Source organism: Muntiacus reevesi, chromosome 4 (assembly GCF_963930625.1).
Source record: "Muntiacus reevesi chromosome 4, mMunRee1.1, whole genome shotgun sequence".
NCBI lineage: Eukaryota > Metazoa > Chordata > Mammalia > Artiodactyla > Cervidae > Muntiacus > Muntiacus reevesi.
In genome coordinates, this window is record NC_089252.1 from 158,036,015 (window position 1) to 158,051,304 (window position 15,290).

General features: G+C 37.6%; 1 protein-coding gene across 2 annotated transcripts in view; it reads left to right on the plus strand.

The window, feature by feature from the left end:
- The window catches only part of PTPRB (protein tyrosine phosphatase receptor type B), a 123,190-nt gene that overhangs the window by 49,698 nt on the left and 58,202 nt on the right, over nucleotides 1-15,290 (plus strand). For both annotated transcript variants that reach the window (XM_065934625.1, XM_065934626.1), the window contains 4 exons: nucleotides 1,457-1,726; nucleotides 3,095-3,355; nucleotides 8,305-8,571; nucleotides 12,221-12,484. In XM_065934625.1, coding sequence (XP_065790697.1) covers nucleotides 1,457-1,726; nucleotides 3,095-3,355; nucleotides 8,305-8,571; nucleotides 12,221-12,484 — 1,062 coding nt within the window. The remainder of the gene's footprint in view (nucleotides 1-1,456; nucleotides 1,727-3,094; nucleotides 3,356-8,304; nucleotides 8,572-12,220; nucleotides 12,485-15,290) is intronic.

Below are 15,290 nucleotides of genomic sequence, written 5' to 3' on the forward strand. Positions count from 1 at the left end.
TCCCCTTCTCCTCCTGCCTTCATTCTTCCCCAGCATCAGGATCTTAACCATGTTTTCCATAAGTCATTTTATTATGCCACCAAACATTTATTCATTGCCTTCCTTGTATAAGTTATAGTATCATGCACTTTCAGAGTTGTTAAGATGGTAGGGTTCAGCAAACTACACCCTTCAGCCAAATATGGTCTGTGACCTGTTTTTGTGTAACCCCAAACTGAGTGGTTCTTACATTTTAAAGAGACTTTAAAAAGAAAGAAAGAAAAAAGAAAAATATAAGAGAAATATATGGCCTGAAAAATCAATATTTACTTTGCTAACCCTTGTTTTTATGGAGGTTACATTTTAATCACACAAATGTAGAATATGCACACAATTTTTAAAGATATTACATTAAATTACATTTAATGATGTAATTATATTGATGTTTCCATGGATCAGGCACTGACTGAACACTTCACAGCATTATTTCATTCAGTTTTCACCAAAATCACTAGAGGTCTTATTGTTATCACCAGTTTATAGATAATTCAGAAAGGTCAAATAACTTGTCCATAGTCATTCAACAAGTAAGTGGTGGGATTTAAACCAGGCTGTCTGATTCCAGGGTTCATTGTCTGTGTTATTGGAGATGCCAGGTAAGAGCCATAAATATGGTCAGAAAGAAATGAGAAGCTCTCCTTCAGAAAATCAGTAAAGATTTTGGGGAGGCAATGGCCTTTAACTGGGATTTTTTAAATATGATGCTCTTAGCAAGTTAAGAGGGAAAAGAGGGAAGAGCATTTGAGGTATAGGAAATAATAAAAACAAAGACACAGTGGCAGAGGAGCCCAGGAGATCTAAGGTCTAAGGATGAGAAACTGGAGGCCAGCATTCAAGAGTGGGGAATAAGGGAGGGGCCCTGCAGGGAGAAGTCATAGTGAAGACTAGCAGGATCTGGGCTCTGATTTGGGAGAGCTACAAACTCTGCATCAAAGACTTGATGTTTTTTTCTGTAGTTAATGGAGAAACCTTGAATGTTTTTGAGCAAAGGAATAATAAGATCAGAGTTATATTGCAAGAAGATTAATCTTTGCAGTTGGAAAAAAAAAAGAAAGGTTTTGTGACCACTGTCTTCCAAAAGATGCCACATCCATCAATGTCACTGTCCTTAGAAGCAACATCAATATTGTCTCTAGGGCTGGTGTGCAATTAAAAAAACTCAGCGTTCGTATCACCAGGTTAATAGTGTTACAGAAGATCACATTACTGATATATTGCTAAGATGATTTTAGCAAACATTTCTCACATGTCAGATGGCTCCAAATTACTCATTTGCAATTCACAAACATCAGGAGGAGATAGAAATGTTTTGAATTGCTGCTATTAGATTTCTTATCTACTGTTGCCCATGAAAAGTGACCGAGTACCCTTACCTTTGGATTTTCGTGTCTCCTTGTGACATCATTTCACGGTTTAGTTCCACAGGAAGTTGGGGACCTGGAGGCAAATAGCAATGGTTCTACGAAGTCCCTGGTAGTAAACTGGTCGCCGCCTGCTGGAGACTGGGAGCAGTATCGTATCCTGCTCTGGAATGATTCTTCGGTGTTGCTCAACGTCACCGTGGGAAAGGAGGAAACGCAGTATGTCATAGATGACGTGGGGCTTATACCGGGAAGACCGTATGAGATAGAAGTCACTGTTGAGAGCGGAAATCTGAAGAATTCTACGCGCTGCCAAGGCAGGACAGGTAAGCAAATAGTATGGTGTTAATGACGGACAGAACCTTAATTTGGACCTTCATCCAAGTAACCTAGGTAGCCATCAATGTCTTACCCCAGCATTCCCTGGATTTGAGACATTTTAGACTGGTAGACTGAAATAGGTTGGTAATATTTATTTTGTCGAATTAGAACAATAGAAATCACTTCCGCTAGTAAGTCCATTGTTGTATCAAAGAAGGACCTTTTATAACATCAAAAGAATAAGGAAACAATCTGGGCCAATCCTCCCCACAAAGTAGATATTTGATAACTATTTCTTGGTAGTTAGTGTTAGAGAACCACTGCCTTGACCCACTTCTGACTAATGGGGGAGTTTCAGGTACAACAAAAGAGTTGTTAAAGCAGTGAGGGATATACTCAGACGTTAGGGCAGAGGAGAGTGACGTTTCTGAGACATGGATTTCGGTATTCTTGCTGTCACCATTACACTGTAATTCCATGGCCAAGTCACAACCTCTTTGAGTCCATTTCCTCAATTTTCAAATAAGAGAGTTGACCTCTAAGCTCAACATTTCTATAAAAATCCCTGTGACATGGAATACGCCACACTTAGAGTGAAATTCAAATATATTCTCTCTTAGTCTTGCCTGATAATCAGGAAATAACTACACTGATGCAGTGTTTTTAGAAGAATGTCAAAGAAAAGGACCAAGACATGTCTTGGTAGCTTGCCAACTGTATCTTCCAGTCATCTCTTCATTTTCCAACTGTTAATATCTCCTGGATGATGATCAAAAGTAAATGACCCAGTAATTTCCAAGAGTATTCTTTTGAATCCTTATTTCTGGTTATATTACACAAAGTTTTTTGTGATTAGCTTTTTTTTTTTTTTTTTTTGCTAAATGCTTATAAGCATTCAGAAAAGAAATGTTCAACTAGAACACTCCTGTGGATGGAAGGGAGCAGATCTGTAAAGAATATTCAAATGTATCCGAGTAAATCAATGACCCAGACGTTGTTGTTCAGTTGCTCAGTTGTGTCTGACTCTTTTCTGCCCCATGGACTGCAGCACACCATGCACTGTCCTTCATCATCTCCCAGAGCTTGCTCAGACTCATGTCCATTGAGTCAGTGATGCCATCTAACTGTCTCATCCTCTGTCATCCCCTTCTCCTGCTGCCCTCCATCTTTCCCAGCATCAGGGTCTTTTCTAATGAGTCGGTTCTTCACATCAGGTGGCCAAACTATTGGAGCTTCAGCACCAGTCCCTCCAATGAATATTCAGGATTGATTGCCTTTAGAATTGACTGGTTTGATCTTCTTGCAGTTTAAGGGACTCTCAAGAGTCTTCTCCAACACCCAAATGACCCAGATGTCTACTGCTTTTTCCTCAGTCCCCCTGGCTGTCCTTCATCTTCGTGTCAAACATGCCAATGAAACCTCACTGAGCATCATGTGGCAGACCCCTGCATCAGAATGGGATGAATACATCATTTCACTCGTTGACAGAGACCTCTTACTCATCAATAAGTTGCTTCGCAGAGATGCCAAAGAATTCACTTTTACTGACCTGGTGCCTGGACGAAAATACAAAGCTACAGTCACCAGTATTAGTGGAGACCTCAAAAATTCATCTTTAACAGAAGGAAGAACAGGTAATATTTTAAAATAAATTTTAGACTTTAAAAGTATCCTATTTGCTGAATTATGTAACATTTCATCTTATAAATGTTCATTAAGAGCCTATTCAGTACAGGGCATACTGGGCATTGTATATATATATATACATTCATGTTTCATGTTTTTCCATATATTTGCTTTCTGGGCTATAGTCTGGATAATTTCCTAGATCTTAGTTTTAGTTTATTAATTCTTTTTTTTTAGTTTTATCTCATCTGTTTGAAAGTCCACCCATTGAGTTTTAAAATTTGTTATGTTCACTTTTAAATATTTTCTTTGGTTGTCTTTCAAATCTGTTCTATATTCTGTTGCTCTTTCCATTCTCCCCCCTCTATTACTATAAGCAAATTAATGGCTTTTATTTTCAATCTATGTCTGGTCAGTGCAACATCTGAAATCATCAGGAGTTCAGTCCTATTGTTTATTGACTTGTCTGCCTTTGTCCATGCTGCTTTACTTCCTCAAATGTTTGTGATGCTTTATCACATATCATATATCTTAGATTTTTATTTTGTGGGAATTCTTTGAGAGGTTTCAGAAGGAATTTTCTTTTCTTGAGATTCTTTGAGGTGCACAGGATTTCTAGCAACTCAGACATTTAATTGAAATTATCAGCTTGAGGTTTTTGATAACCCAGGTTTTATGAATTTGGGTTGCAAACTCACTGAAAATGTGATGAATTCTCAGTGGATGTTTTTTTTTCTCCCAATACTAAGGAGGCTGAAGTATATGGGGAACAGGGAGGAAATATTTATTTCACTTGCATTTAGAATGTAAGCTTTCAGGATTCAGTATTATGCAGAGTCACCTATGAGGTCCCTCACCCTGGGAAAGTCCTATTCATAGTTCCAGCAAAGCTATAAAATCAAAGCTTAGATTTATATTTGAAAGGTGCCCTCATGGTGAAAGTCTACTTCAGCTATCCAGTTATCTCTCTCACTTTATTATAGGTTTCTGAGAATTCATTACATTCTTGGCAACTCATTCATATATTTACATTTTTATGTTTTGTCCAGCATGTGCAGTTGTGTTTATTGAGGGGATTTTCATGGTTTGTGCCAGAAATGAAAGTGTTTTTATAGTGATTTCCCTTGTGCAAAAGCTTTTGAGTTTAATCACGTCTCATTTGTTTTTACTTTTATTTCTCTTGCATTTAGGGGACAAATCCAGAAAAATATTATTACAATTTATGTCAAGAGTGTTCTGCCTATGTTCTCTTCTAGAAGTTTTATAATTTCCAATCTTACATTTAGGTCTTTCATCAATTTTAATTTTGTGTGTAGTGTGATGAAATGTTCTAATCTCATTTTTGTACATGTAGCTGTCTAGTTATCCCAGCACCACTTGTTGAAAAGAATATCTTTTCTTCATTGTATAGTCTTGCCTCCTTTGCCATAGATTAAATAGCCATACGTGTATGGATTTATCTCTGGGCTGTCTGTTCTGTTTTATTGATCTGTGTGTCTCTTTTTGTGCCAGTATCATATTGCTTTGATTACTGTACCTTTGTAGTATAATCTGAACTCTGGGAGCTTGGCATCTCCAACGTTTTCTTTTATTTTTTCAAGATTACTTTGATAATTCATGGTTTTTGTGATTTCATGGGAATTTTAGGATTATTTTTTCCAGCTTTGTAAAAACTGTCATGGATATTTTGGTAGTAATTGCATTAAATACATAGATTACTTTGGGTAGTTTGGCCATTTTAAGCAATATTAATTCTTCTAATCCAAGAGCATGGGATATCTTTCCATTTCTTTGTATCATCTTCAGTTTTCTTCATCAGTGTTTTTATAGTTTTCAGACTTTATATTTCACATCCTTGATTAAGTTTATTCTTTGATATTTTATCCTTTTTGTTTTGTGGTTGTCATGGGATTCACATATGCTGCTGACCTATAATTATATCTACTTGGTTTAGACTGGTAGTCATTTAAGTTCACATGCATTCTGAAAGACCTACGTTTTTTACTTTCCTACCCCACATTTTGTGGGTTTGATACCATTATTTTACGTCTTTTGCTTATCCCTTAATTGTATATGGTTATTGTAGTTGCATTTACAATTTTTTGTCTTTTAATGTACATACTGGCTTATTTGAGTGGCTGATCCTTCATTCTTATTATATATTTGCCTTTTCTATTGGGAGTTTTTCATTTCCTATAGATTCTTCTTTTCTATTTAGAAAAGACCCCTCAACTTTTCTTTTAGGGTATATGTAGTATTGATGAACTTTTAGTTTTTGCTTGTCTTTAGTTTTTGCTTATCTCTACTTCTATTTTAACTGATAATCTTGTTGGGTATTTTAACTGATAATCATCCAATCTTAGGTTGGATGTTTTTCCCTTTCAGCACTTTGAACGTATCATGCCTCTGCCTTCTGGCCTGGAATATTTCTGCACAGAAATCAGCTGACAGCCTTATAGGGATTCCATTGTGTATGAGTCTTTGTTTTTCTTTTGTTGCCTTTAGAATTTTCTCTTTAGCTTTTGCCTTTTTAATTATGCTGTGTCTTGGAATGGCTCTATTTGGGTTCATCTTATTTGGGACCCTCTGTGCTTCCTGAACCTGCATATCTGTTTCTTTCTTCATGCTTGAGAAGTCTTCAGATGTAATTTCATCAAATACATTTTCAATCCTCTTTTCTCTCTCTTCACCTCTGGGGCCCCTATAATGCAAGTATTGGAACACTTAATGTTATTCCAGACATCTCTTAAATTGCTTTCATTTTTTTAAATTTGTTTTTCTTTCTTTCTTTGTTCTGATTGAGTAGTTTACATTATTCTGCCTTCTAGATCACTTATGTGTTCCACTAAATCTGCCCCTCATTCCTTCTTAATGTTTTTTTTTTTTTCTTTTATTTCAGCTATTGAGTTATTCATTTCTGGTTGGATCTATTTTATATTTTTTTGTTCCTTGTTAAAATGTTCACTGTTTAGATAATTTTTTTCCCTAATTCAGTTAACATTTTTATTAACCAATGTTTTTAATTCTTTGCCTGGTAAATTGTTTATTTCTGTTTCATTCATTTTTTTAGAGATTTACTTTTTCTTTTCAATTGAGAGTAGTTCCTCTACTTTTTCATTGTGCTCTCTGTCCTCTTGTTCCACCATGTTGATCTCCTTCTCTGGCTTGTCTTTTCCTTAATTATTAGTTTGTCTTGCAAAACATAAGTTTTTAACTTTGACGTCCAATTTGTCAATTTTTTTCTTTCATGAATATGCTTTTGGTGTCATATCTAAGAAATCTTTGTCTAACACAAGGTCATCAAAATTTTCTCCTAGAAGTTTCGTAGTTTTAGGTTACAAATTTAGGTGTATTATCAATTTTGAATTTTTGTATATATGTGAGATATGAGGCAAGGTTTCTTTCTTTGCACATGGATAGCCAGTAGTTCTAATCCTCTTTGTTGAAAAGACTCTCCTTTCTTCACTGAATTGCCCTTGCATCTTTAAAAAAACGTCAGTCTACTATAACGTGTTGTTCTATTTCTGAATCCTCAATTTTTTTCCGTTAGTCTGTCTACTTTTTTTCCAGCATCACACTGTCTTCATTACTGTAGCTTTCTAGAAGTCTTGAAATCAGGTGATGTTAGTCCTTCCACTTTTTGTTTTTCAAAATTATTTTGGCATATAATTTCACTGCTTTCCACATGTAATTTAGAATTAGGATTGAATCTTTCAATCCATGTACAGTAAAATATTTTAATGAATATGTTTATATTTTAATCAAAAAGTCAGTGATTTCTGAGAAAGGTTGTGCCAAGGTTCTAATCCCTTTGATTATCTATCTTAATTCTGGGAAGAGGCACAAAGGAAATGTTGATCAAGTGCCAACTTCAAGATCTGTGTAAAAAGATTTGTTAATAGACATGTTAAAAATCACAGGGACTTCCCTGCTGGCCCAGTGGTTAAGACTCTGAGTTCCCAATGCAGGGGGCCCAGGTTTGATCCCTGGTCAGGGAACTAGATCCCACATGCTGCAACCAAGACCTGGTGCAGCCAAATAAATGAATAAATATTTAAAAAAAAAAAAAAAAAAAAATCACAATGGCTATTAATTAGGTAAAGGGCAGTAGCTCACAGGCGAGACAGATCAGGCCTTGGACCCCAGAATGACTCTTTCCTAGCACCGTTGTATAGGCCAATTACATTTTTTGATAATTGATTCAGTTGTTATCATTATTATTATTATTTAATACTATAACGTATATTATTGTAGCATTTTCATGTGGAATAGGGCTTTCCCTTGTGGCTCAGCTGGTAAAGAATCCACCTGTAATGTGGGAGACCTGGGTTCGATCCCTAGGTTGAGAAGATCCCCTGGAGAAGGGAAAGGCTATGCACTCCAGTATTCTGACCTGGAGAATTCCACGGACTGTACAGTCCATGGGGTTGCAGAGTCAGACACGACTCAGCAACCTTCACTCACTCACATATGTATAATAAGAATGGGCCTCTTGAGAATGTGCCAGTAAAGAATTACTAGTTTCCTAGACTACAATCTAATCATCAGGTTGAAGGGATTTCCCAATACCACCCCATAACAACCATCCAGTAAATAATGTGACTTTCAGTTCTCATTGAGTAGGGACAGGTGAAATCCCATTAGGTAAGCAATTGTCAAAAATAGCACCCTTTTATTATATAAAATTTAAAATAAAAAATACTTAATCGGCATACATCTTATCCTTGGATATGAAATAATTTTGGTTTTCCACATAAGCAGCTTTTTCAGAATGATGGAGTCTCTGTAGGGGACTAGTTCTCCATATGTCACAGAAAATAAAGGTGACTGTCTATATCAAAGTATATGTATATATTTTACATGCTCAAAACTGCCCCCCTTTTTACTCCTTTTTGTCACACTTCCTTAGGGTAATGAAGTATCACCTGTTTTTTCTTCCCTCTCTGCTCCATTTTAGTGCCTGCCCAAGTGACTGGTTTGCATGTGGCCAACCAAGGGGCAACAAGCAGTCTGTTTACTAACTGGACCCAGGCCTTGGGAGGCGTCGACTTCTACCAAGTCTTACTGATCCATGAAAACGTGGTCATCAAAAATGAAAGTGTCTCCAGTGATACCAGCAGATACAGCTTCCACTCCCTCAAGTCAGGCAGCCTCTACTCCGTGGTGGTAACAACAGTAAGCGGAGGGATCTCTTCCCGACAAGTGGTGGTGGAGGGAAGGACAGGTAAGAAGAGTGTGACCTACAGATATCTGAGCACATGGAACCTCCAGACTATATCCCAGAAGTCTTAAAACATCCTAAAGACAGGCCCAACTCAGACCTTCCTAAAAGCCAAGTTTCAATACTATTTAGATAGTACATGGTGATCTCCCAGGAATGGAAATTGGAGGATGAGTGAGAGAGGAAAGAATGAATACTAAATTTTCTAAAATCTCCAATGCTTGTGTCAGAACTCCTGGAAAACCTTACTGATGACACAATAGTCATTTGCTGCCTAAGTTTATTCCTTCATCCAGCTGGTTTTCTTTGAAATTTTTATGTCAGATTAAGGTAAGCAAGTCATGAACTTTTAAAAAAAAACAACATATCTTCCATTCTCTTTCTTATTCTTTGTTTCAAGACAGAAAAAACAATGATCTTCAACTTCTATGGTTGAAAGTTAATAAAATTCCCTAATCCCATATATTTTCATGGGCAACATTAAACAGTGTTTAATACTGTATGCCACCTAAACAGTCTTCCTTGACCTTAAAGAGCTCATATTCAAATAGGGCAGAGAGCTAAGTAAGCAAATAAATATCTTATGGCAATATGAGTCCGACAGAGGTGCAGCACCAAAGAAAGGAATATAATTTTCTACACAACACAAAGAAAGAATCTAAATACAATATAAAAAATGTATGTTCCAGTTTCTTAGAGAGGAAAACAGTTAAATAAATCCAATAGAAGCTTTAATAATTATTAGTGACCTCAGAATCAGGTCAGTGACTTTGCCTATTTAATTTCATATGATTATAATAAGTTGGATGTCAGGCTCATCCCTCTATATTTTCAATGCTCAGATTCTGAGTATCAGCAGCCTATATCCACAGTTATGTCCTTTTCTAAAATCACGAATCTCATCTGCTTATTGAATCTAAGGACCATTAACTTCATTAACTCTTTCAAAAGATCAACTAAGTCGCTGAAAAGATATTTCTTGTCTAGGTAGAAATTCACGGATGTCTGCTCATTTCTGTGGCAACTGATGCTATTCTTCCCGATATCTTCCTTCTTCTCCTTTAGTGATTTTTGGCACTGTCCATCCGTGTAGCATAATTGGATTGGGGGTCCCAAAAGCTTAGTTTGGGATCAAGAGGCCTAGATTCTGGCCCTAGCTTTCCATTAACTTATCTCTCTAAGCCTTCATTTTCTCTTCCATCCCCGGTAATCCATGCCAACACCAGGTATCAGAGTGGGGAAGGAGAAATAAGTTGAAGAGAAGAGTTGAGAAGGAACTTGCATCCATTTCCCATTGAGTTGCAGTTGCATTAGTCAGATTACACTGACTTATTTCCTGCTTATACAACTGTACAATGTAGGTGTTCCTGATTGGACAACTCTATTGGTTGGTTCTTCTCCAAGCAGCAATTTAGGGACCCAGGGTCCTACCATCTGTGGTTCTTCCTTCCTCTAGATCCTCGGAGGTCTCTTCATCTCTCCAGAGGATGGAGATTATGGGGAGGAGAAAGACTACCAAAGCTGGAAGTAAACACATCACTTCCACCCACATTCCTTTAACGGGAACAGTTGTGTGACTCCCCTGCGCTGCAGGACTGGCTGGGCAGTATAGTCTAGCTGTGTGTCCAAGAGGAAAGGAAGTGGTTTGGTAAGCAAGTAGTCAGATTCTGCTACATAGGTTAATTCCCATCTTAAAATACCCCAAGGGCTACCCAGCTTATTGTGCTATACTAAAATAGCTTCGTGTCTGAGATCACTTGATAAATGGGACTTGTAATTATTTTATACTATATTTTAATGGTAACAGAGGTATCAGTATTTTACCAACATTATATAATAAAAGTATGCAAGAAATAGACAAGAAATTCTTAGAAGAATGATTATAAAGTTTTGAGGAGAGGACAAGATATGAATAAATACAAGCATCAGTTATTTTATTCAAACACACTGACTGCAGACATTATAATGAAAAAGGAGAAAAATGGAATATTACTATAGAGACACAATGTTGAGAATTTTGAAAGGTGCTTTGCTTAGTATATTTTGAACATGGTAGATTGTAAAAATAATTCAGTGGCTAAAGCCTTGATGATCATTACCATCTTCTCAAGTTGCTGAAGTATTAGTCAAGGTTGAAATATTTCATTTATACTTATACAGATTTTAAACATATATATATATAAAACCTCCCAGTTTAGATAAGGTGGCAAAAGATTTAAAATTTAAAATATCAAATGTGTTTAACAAATCTAGTTATAAGCTGAAAAAATGCTAATTCTAAAGAAAAATAAGTTTTATATCTGTCTTTTAATTTTATATCTGTCTTTTTAAACATGAGTTTATATTTTGGTAATATTTTTGATAATTGTATCTTTTCTAATAAAATGTTAGTAGTTGCAAATATTTCCAGGAGTTTTAAAAAACAAGCATAGTTATTTTGAGAGCTACCAAGGGATGTGACGTACAGATACTAGGAAGGACAGAAAAGAAGGAAGGGAATAAAAAAGGAAGCCATCAATACACAAATAATATGGCTAAAAGTTCAATGTTATATCCAGGAAATGTCCATATACATGGAACAGCATTAGCAAAATTATTCAATAGAGTGCTGTTTATATCTTCAGTGATGGATGAGTGCTTATAGATGTAAAAAAGACTTTTAGGGTTTAAATCACGAAGTCGGAGCATATTAGATAAGAAGGATTCTCAGAGGTCATCTAGTCAAATCCCATCAATTATATGTGATGTACAGATTTTGACAATTATATAAAAATAGTTACCTGAAGTCAGTCAACCAATGATGAAAACTGCAGTGGAGTTCATATACACTATAGTATTTTATTCTGATACTGTTTATTCTGATACTGTTTGTTGTGCACTTATTTCTAATACAGGGTATAACTATTATTCAGCATCACAATGATTAATTTTCAGACTGTACTAGTAGCCGGGGAACTCCTGAAAGGCATCCGCATCTTTTCTATTTTTGTACGATTATGGTGGACAACAGAAAAGTCATTATCTCCACGACAGGGCTTTGTGCCCACAAGTCTGGTCCCCAGACTAGTTGCTTACGGAATAGATATTTAAGTTTATTTCTCACCACTAGAGGGCAGGAAATGCTTTGCAAAGGGAAATAACAACCCCTTCACCTGTGTTTATGATTAGACTCCCCAGAAATAAATAACTTAATCACAAGATCGAAGCTATCCCAATGTCTAAGACTTTTAGAAAAGCCATTGTATCTTGAATACCTTTCCCCTCAAGCTTCTTTCTTTATCAGTGGGTTGGGATTCAAGCTCTTACATTTAGGATGTTAATGTTTGTCCCCTGTGCTGCAAAGGGAACCTCCTGACACACGTAAAAATGCCTCCACTTCCAATACTCTGCAAACAGTCACACCACGAAAATTCAGTAGCAGCACCCTTATATTGCAGAGGCATCCAAAAGACTTCTTGCATTTTCATTTTGGTTAGCCTTCTGAGGTAAGAACTCTCAGCTCCCAAAGCTAGTGTGAAATCCTTACACTTCCTCGACACTTCCTAGGTAATCAGATCTTCTGAGTCCACGCCGTTTGTGCAGACCGCAGTAAATGACTCACAATCTGACTGTGCTTTTCTCTTTAAATGTTCCCCCCTCTTTAAAATCCCAGTCCCTTCCAGCGTGAGTGGAGTAACGGTAAACAACTCTGGCCGCAGTGACTACCTCAGCATATCCTGGCTGCCGGCGCCCGGAGACCTGGATAATTACGTGGTCACACTCTCCCATGACGGCAGGGTGCTTCAGGCCCTGGTGATTGCCAAGTCCGTCGGCGAGTGTTCCTTCAGCTCCCTCACCCCAGGCCGCCTCTACAACGTGACCATAACTACGAGGAGTGGCAAATATGAAAGCCATTCCTTCAGCCAAGAGCGGACAGGTGAGGCTTTCATGAGATACAGACTCTCTGAGAACCAGCCACCTACGTGGTTCAGGGCATCAGGCACGCATGTGTGTGTGCTAAGTCGCTTCAGTCCTGTCCGCCTCTTTGTGAGTCCATGGACTGTAGCCCAGCAGGCCCCTCTGTCCATGGGATTCTCCAGGCAAGAATACTGGAGTGGGTTGCCATGCCCTCTTCCAGGGCATCTTCCCGACCCAGGATTGAACCCACATCTCTTATGTCTCCTGCACTGGCAGGTGGGCTCTCTACCTCTAGCGCCACCTAGGAAGCTCCTGAGGACATTATAGATTTGTGGCAATTCTGTAAGGACGGGATTAAAGACTGCTGAGGTCACAACACTGTTCTAGAGTCCTCATATTTTGACCCAACAAGTTCCTTATGTGAGAATACCTTCAGAATAAGATGAACACAATTTTTGTGGCTGGAGTTCATAGTATATTTAAATATAGTATCAGGTATTTCTGTTTAGGGAGTACTTTTTGGCTGCTAGACTCTGGCTTTATATATGTTCACTAATTTAATCCTTGTAAAGTCCTTATTGAGGTGGTTGTTATTATTCCCATCTTACAGGTTGTGGTAAGTGTTGAACCAAAGTCCAAGGTAACTTGCCCAGTTGTTTAACTTGTTAAACAGCCAGGGCATTTCACATCCTGGATTTTAAACTCAGTTCTGAATGACCCAGGAGCCTATATTGTTCTCTGTCCCAAAATTTTTCCTGAAATGTCCGTTGGTCAAGACCACTGTTCATCCTTTTTTTAGATAAGGTGAAAATGTGAAACTTTATTGTTCTGAGACTAGGAGCAAAATCTTAGCAAAGGCATTGAAGGCTTGGTCTTTAATGTGGTATAAAGAACTAAATTTAGACAGCTACCATTTTCCCAATTTACTTATACCTCCTGGGGCTTACATCTGTGATTGCTGCTTATGGTGCTGTTAATGTTTTGTCAAATCTTTCCTGCTGAGCTATGGGTTGATATTTACATTTTAAAATGTCAGTTTTCCATGAGGATCTGGGACAACTAATATCATTTAATGCCCTAGCACAAGATCTGGAGCCTAGTAGTAGGCACTCAATGAATGTTTGATGAATGAATAATCAGAAATCAGTTAGACTGGAGGTTTTTACCCAGTGCTTCATTAGGTAGACTTTTGGAAAACAGTACCCCCAAAATTTTCTGTGAAGTTGTTGGGGACAGGGGAAGTATGTGCATTCCTTTGGAAAGAGGGTGGATGGCTTTTTATCAGAGTCTCACAGTTTCTGTAACCTCAAAAAGTTAAGAGCCACCAATTCACATTGCTGCAGCATGCTAACATTGAAAGTGTCTGTAGAGTGGTCTGATCCCATCTCATTTGAGATAAAGCCCCAGAAAGAAACTGTGGCTTCCTAAAGGTCACATGGCTGACCAGTACCCAAGCTCAACCATACTCAAGGGCTGTTTCCATTACATAATGTTCTCTCTGAAAGCGCTAGTTGGAGATATAAAGAGATAGTCCTTACCCTCAAATGATTGAAAGTTTAATTATGCTGATAAGCACAATACTGTCTTAGATCTGAAAAGCAGATTTCTATTTACAAAGCAGCCTCATGTCAGCGTTTTATGTTGATTTAACTTGGAGCCTAAAAATTGCCGGAAATTAAAGGATATGTCATCCAGTCACCAACCCTTTTCTTTCCCTTGGTGTCAGTTCATGACTGTTCCATGTCCACATGACTTTCATGTTGCAAGGTCTTGTGCTCAGATTGTTTTTAAATGCAAGAAAAGTGAGTCTTTATTCAAAGCACCCTTTTGATTCTTTACCAGCATGAACTTGGATTTGGCGCATGACTAATCAAGGCAGACCATTGCCCCTGACAAATCAGTTTAACTGGAGTGTCGTGTCTGAGCTGTTGCCTTGTTGATTTTGGCTGATTGTCTCAATGCCCCTTTCATTTTCTAATGCTTTTGTTCTACATTTCTGGTCATAATGTCAGTATTTCTAATTCTGTACCACATCATCTCACCGTGTATCAAGGCAAGTCTCACAAATTACCCTCAGTTCCACCTGGAGAGCCCCTTATTGACTTAGCGTGGTATTCAGCCTAGTTTTTCTCCCTGGAAGAGTTGCTTTGTCTTCAGTAAATTGCCTGGATCATCAACCTTTCTTAGCCCATACAAACAGCATTACTCTGGAATGTATTCTCTGTAAGTCTGTGATGACTAAATTCTAGCAACATGCTGATGGGTTCCAGGTAATCATCTTGGGAAAAAAAGCATACCTGCTCTTTCTCCATATCTGGAGTGTGATAAATTCCCGTATAAAGCCCAGCACGCATAAGACAACAAAGGATAATAGTACAACTTGTAGGTGTGAGAAGCATCATGAAAAATGTAGCTTAGATACCAAAATATTAAAGTTTCTGGATCATTTCATGCTTGGGGAAATGTAGGAGAGAAAACCCGGACATAGGCTTAGCATGTGATCAGAGCAGAAATCCCTTGTCATACACCAAACACAGAGATTGCCCAGATCCAGAGAACATGGTGGCATTGAGATAGAGTTTAGCACCCTGGATCCGGCTGAGTTCATATCTCGTCTCAATTCTCCTTCTCATTAATATTTATAAAATCCAGTTATGCCCAATAGTAATTAATCTGGGATCTATTTTTGAATTAAAATACAGCCCCAAATAAAAAAATAGAATATCTGTGATATCATGCTCTAAATACAGAATTGGCTTATTTTACAGTGCTCCTGTTAACAAGCATTCATGGATTGATTGATCAACTGAGGGGAAAACTATAGG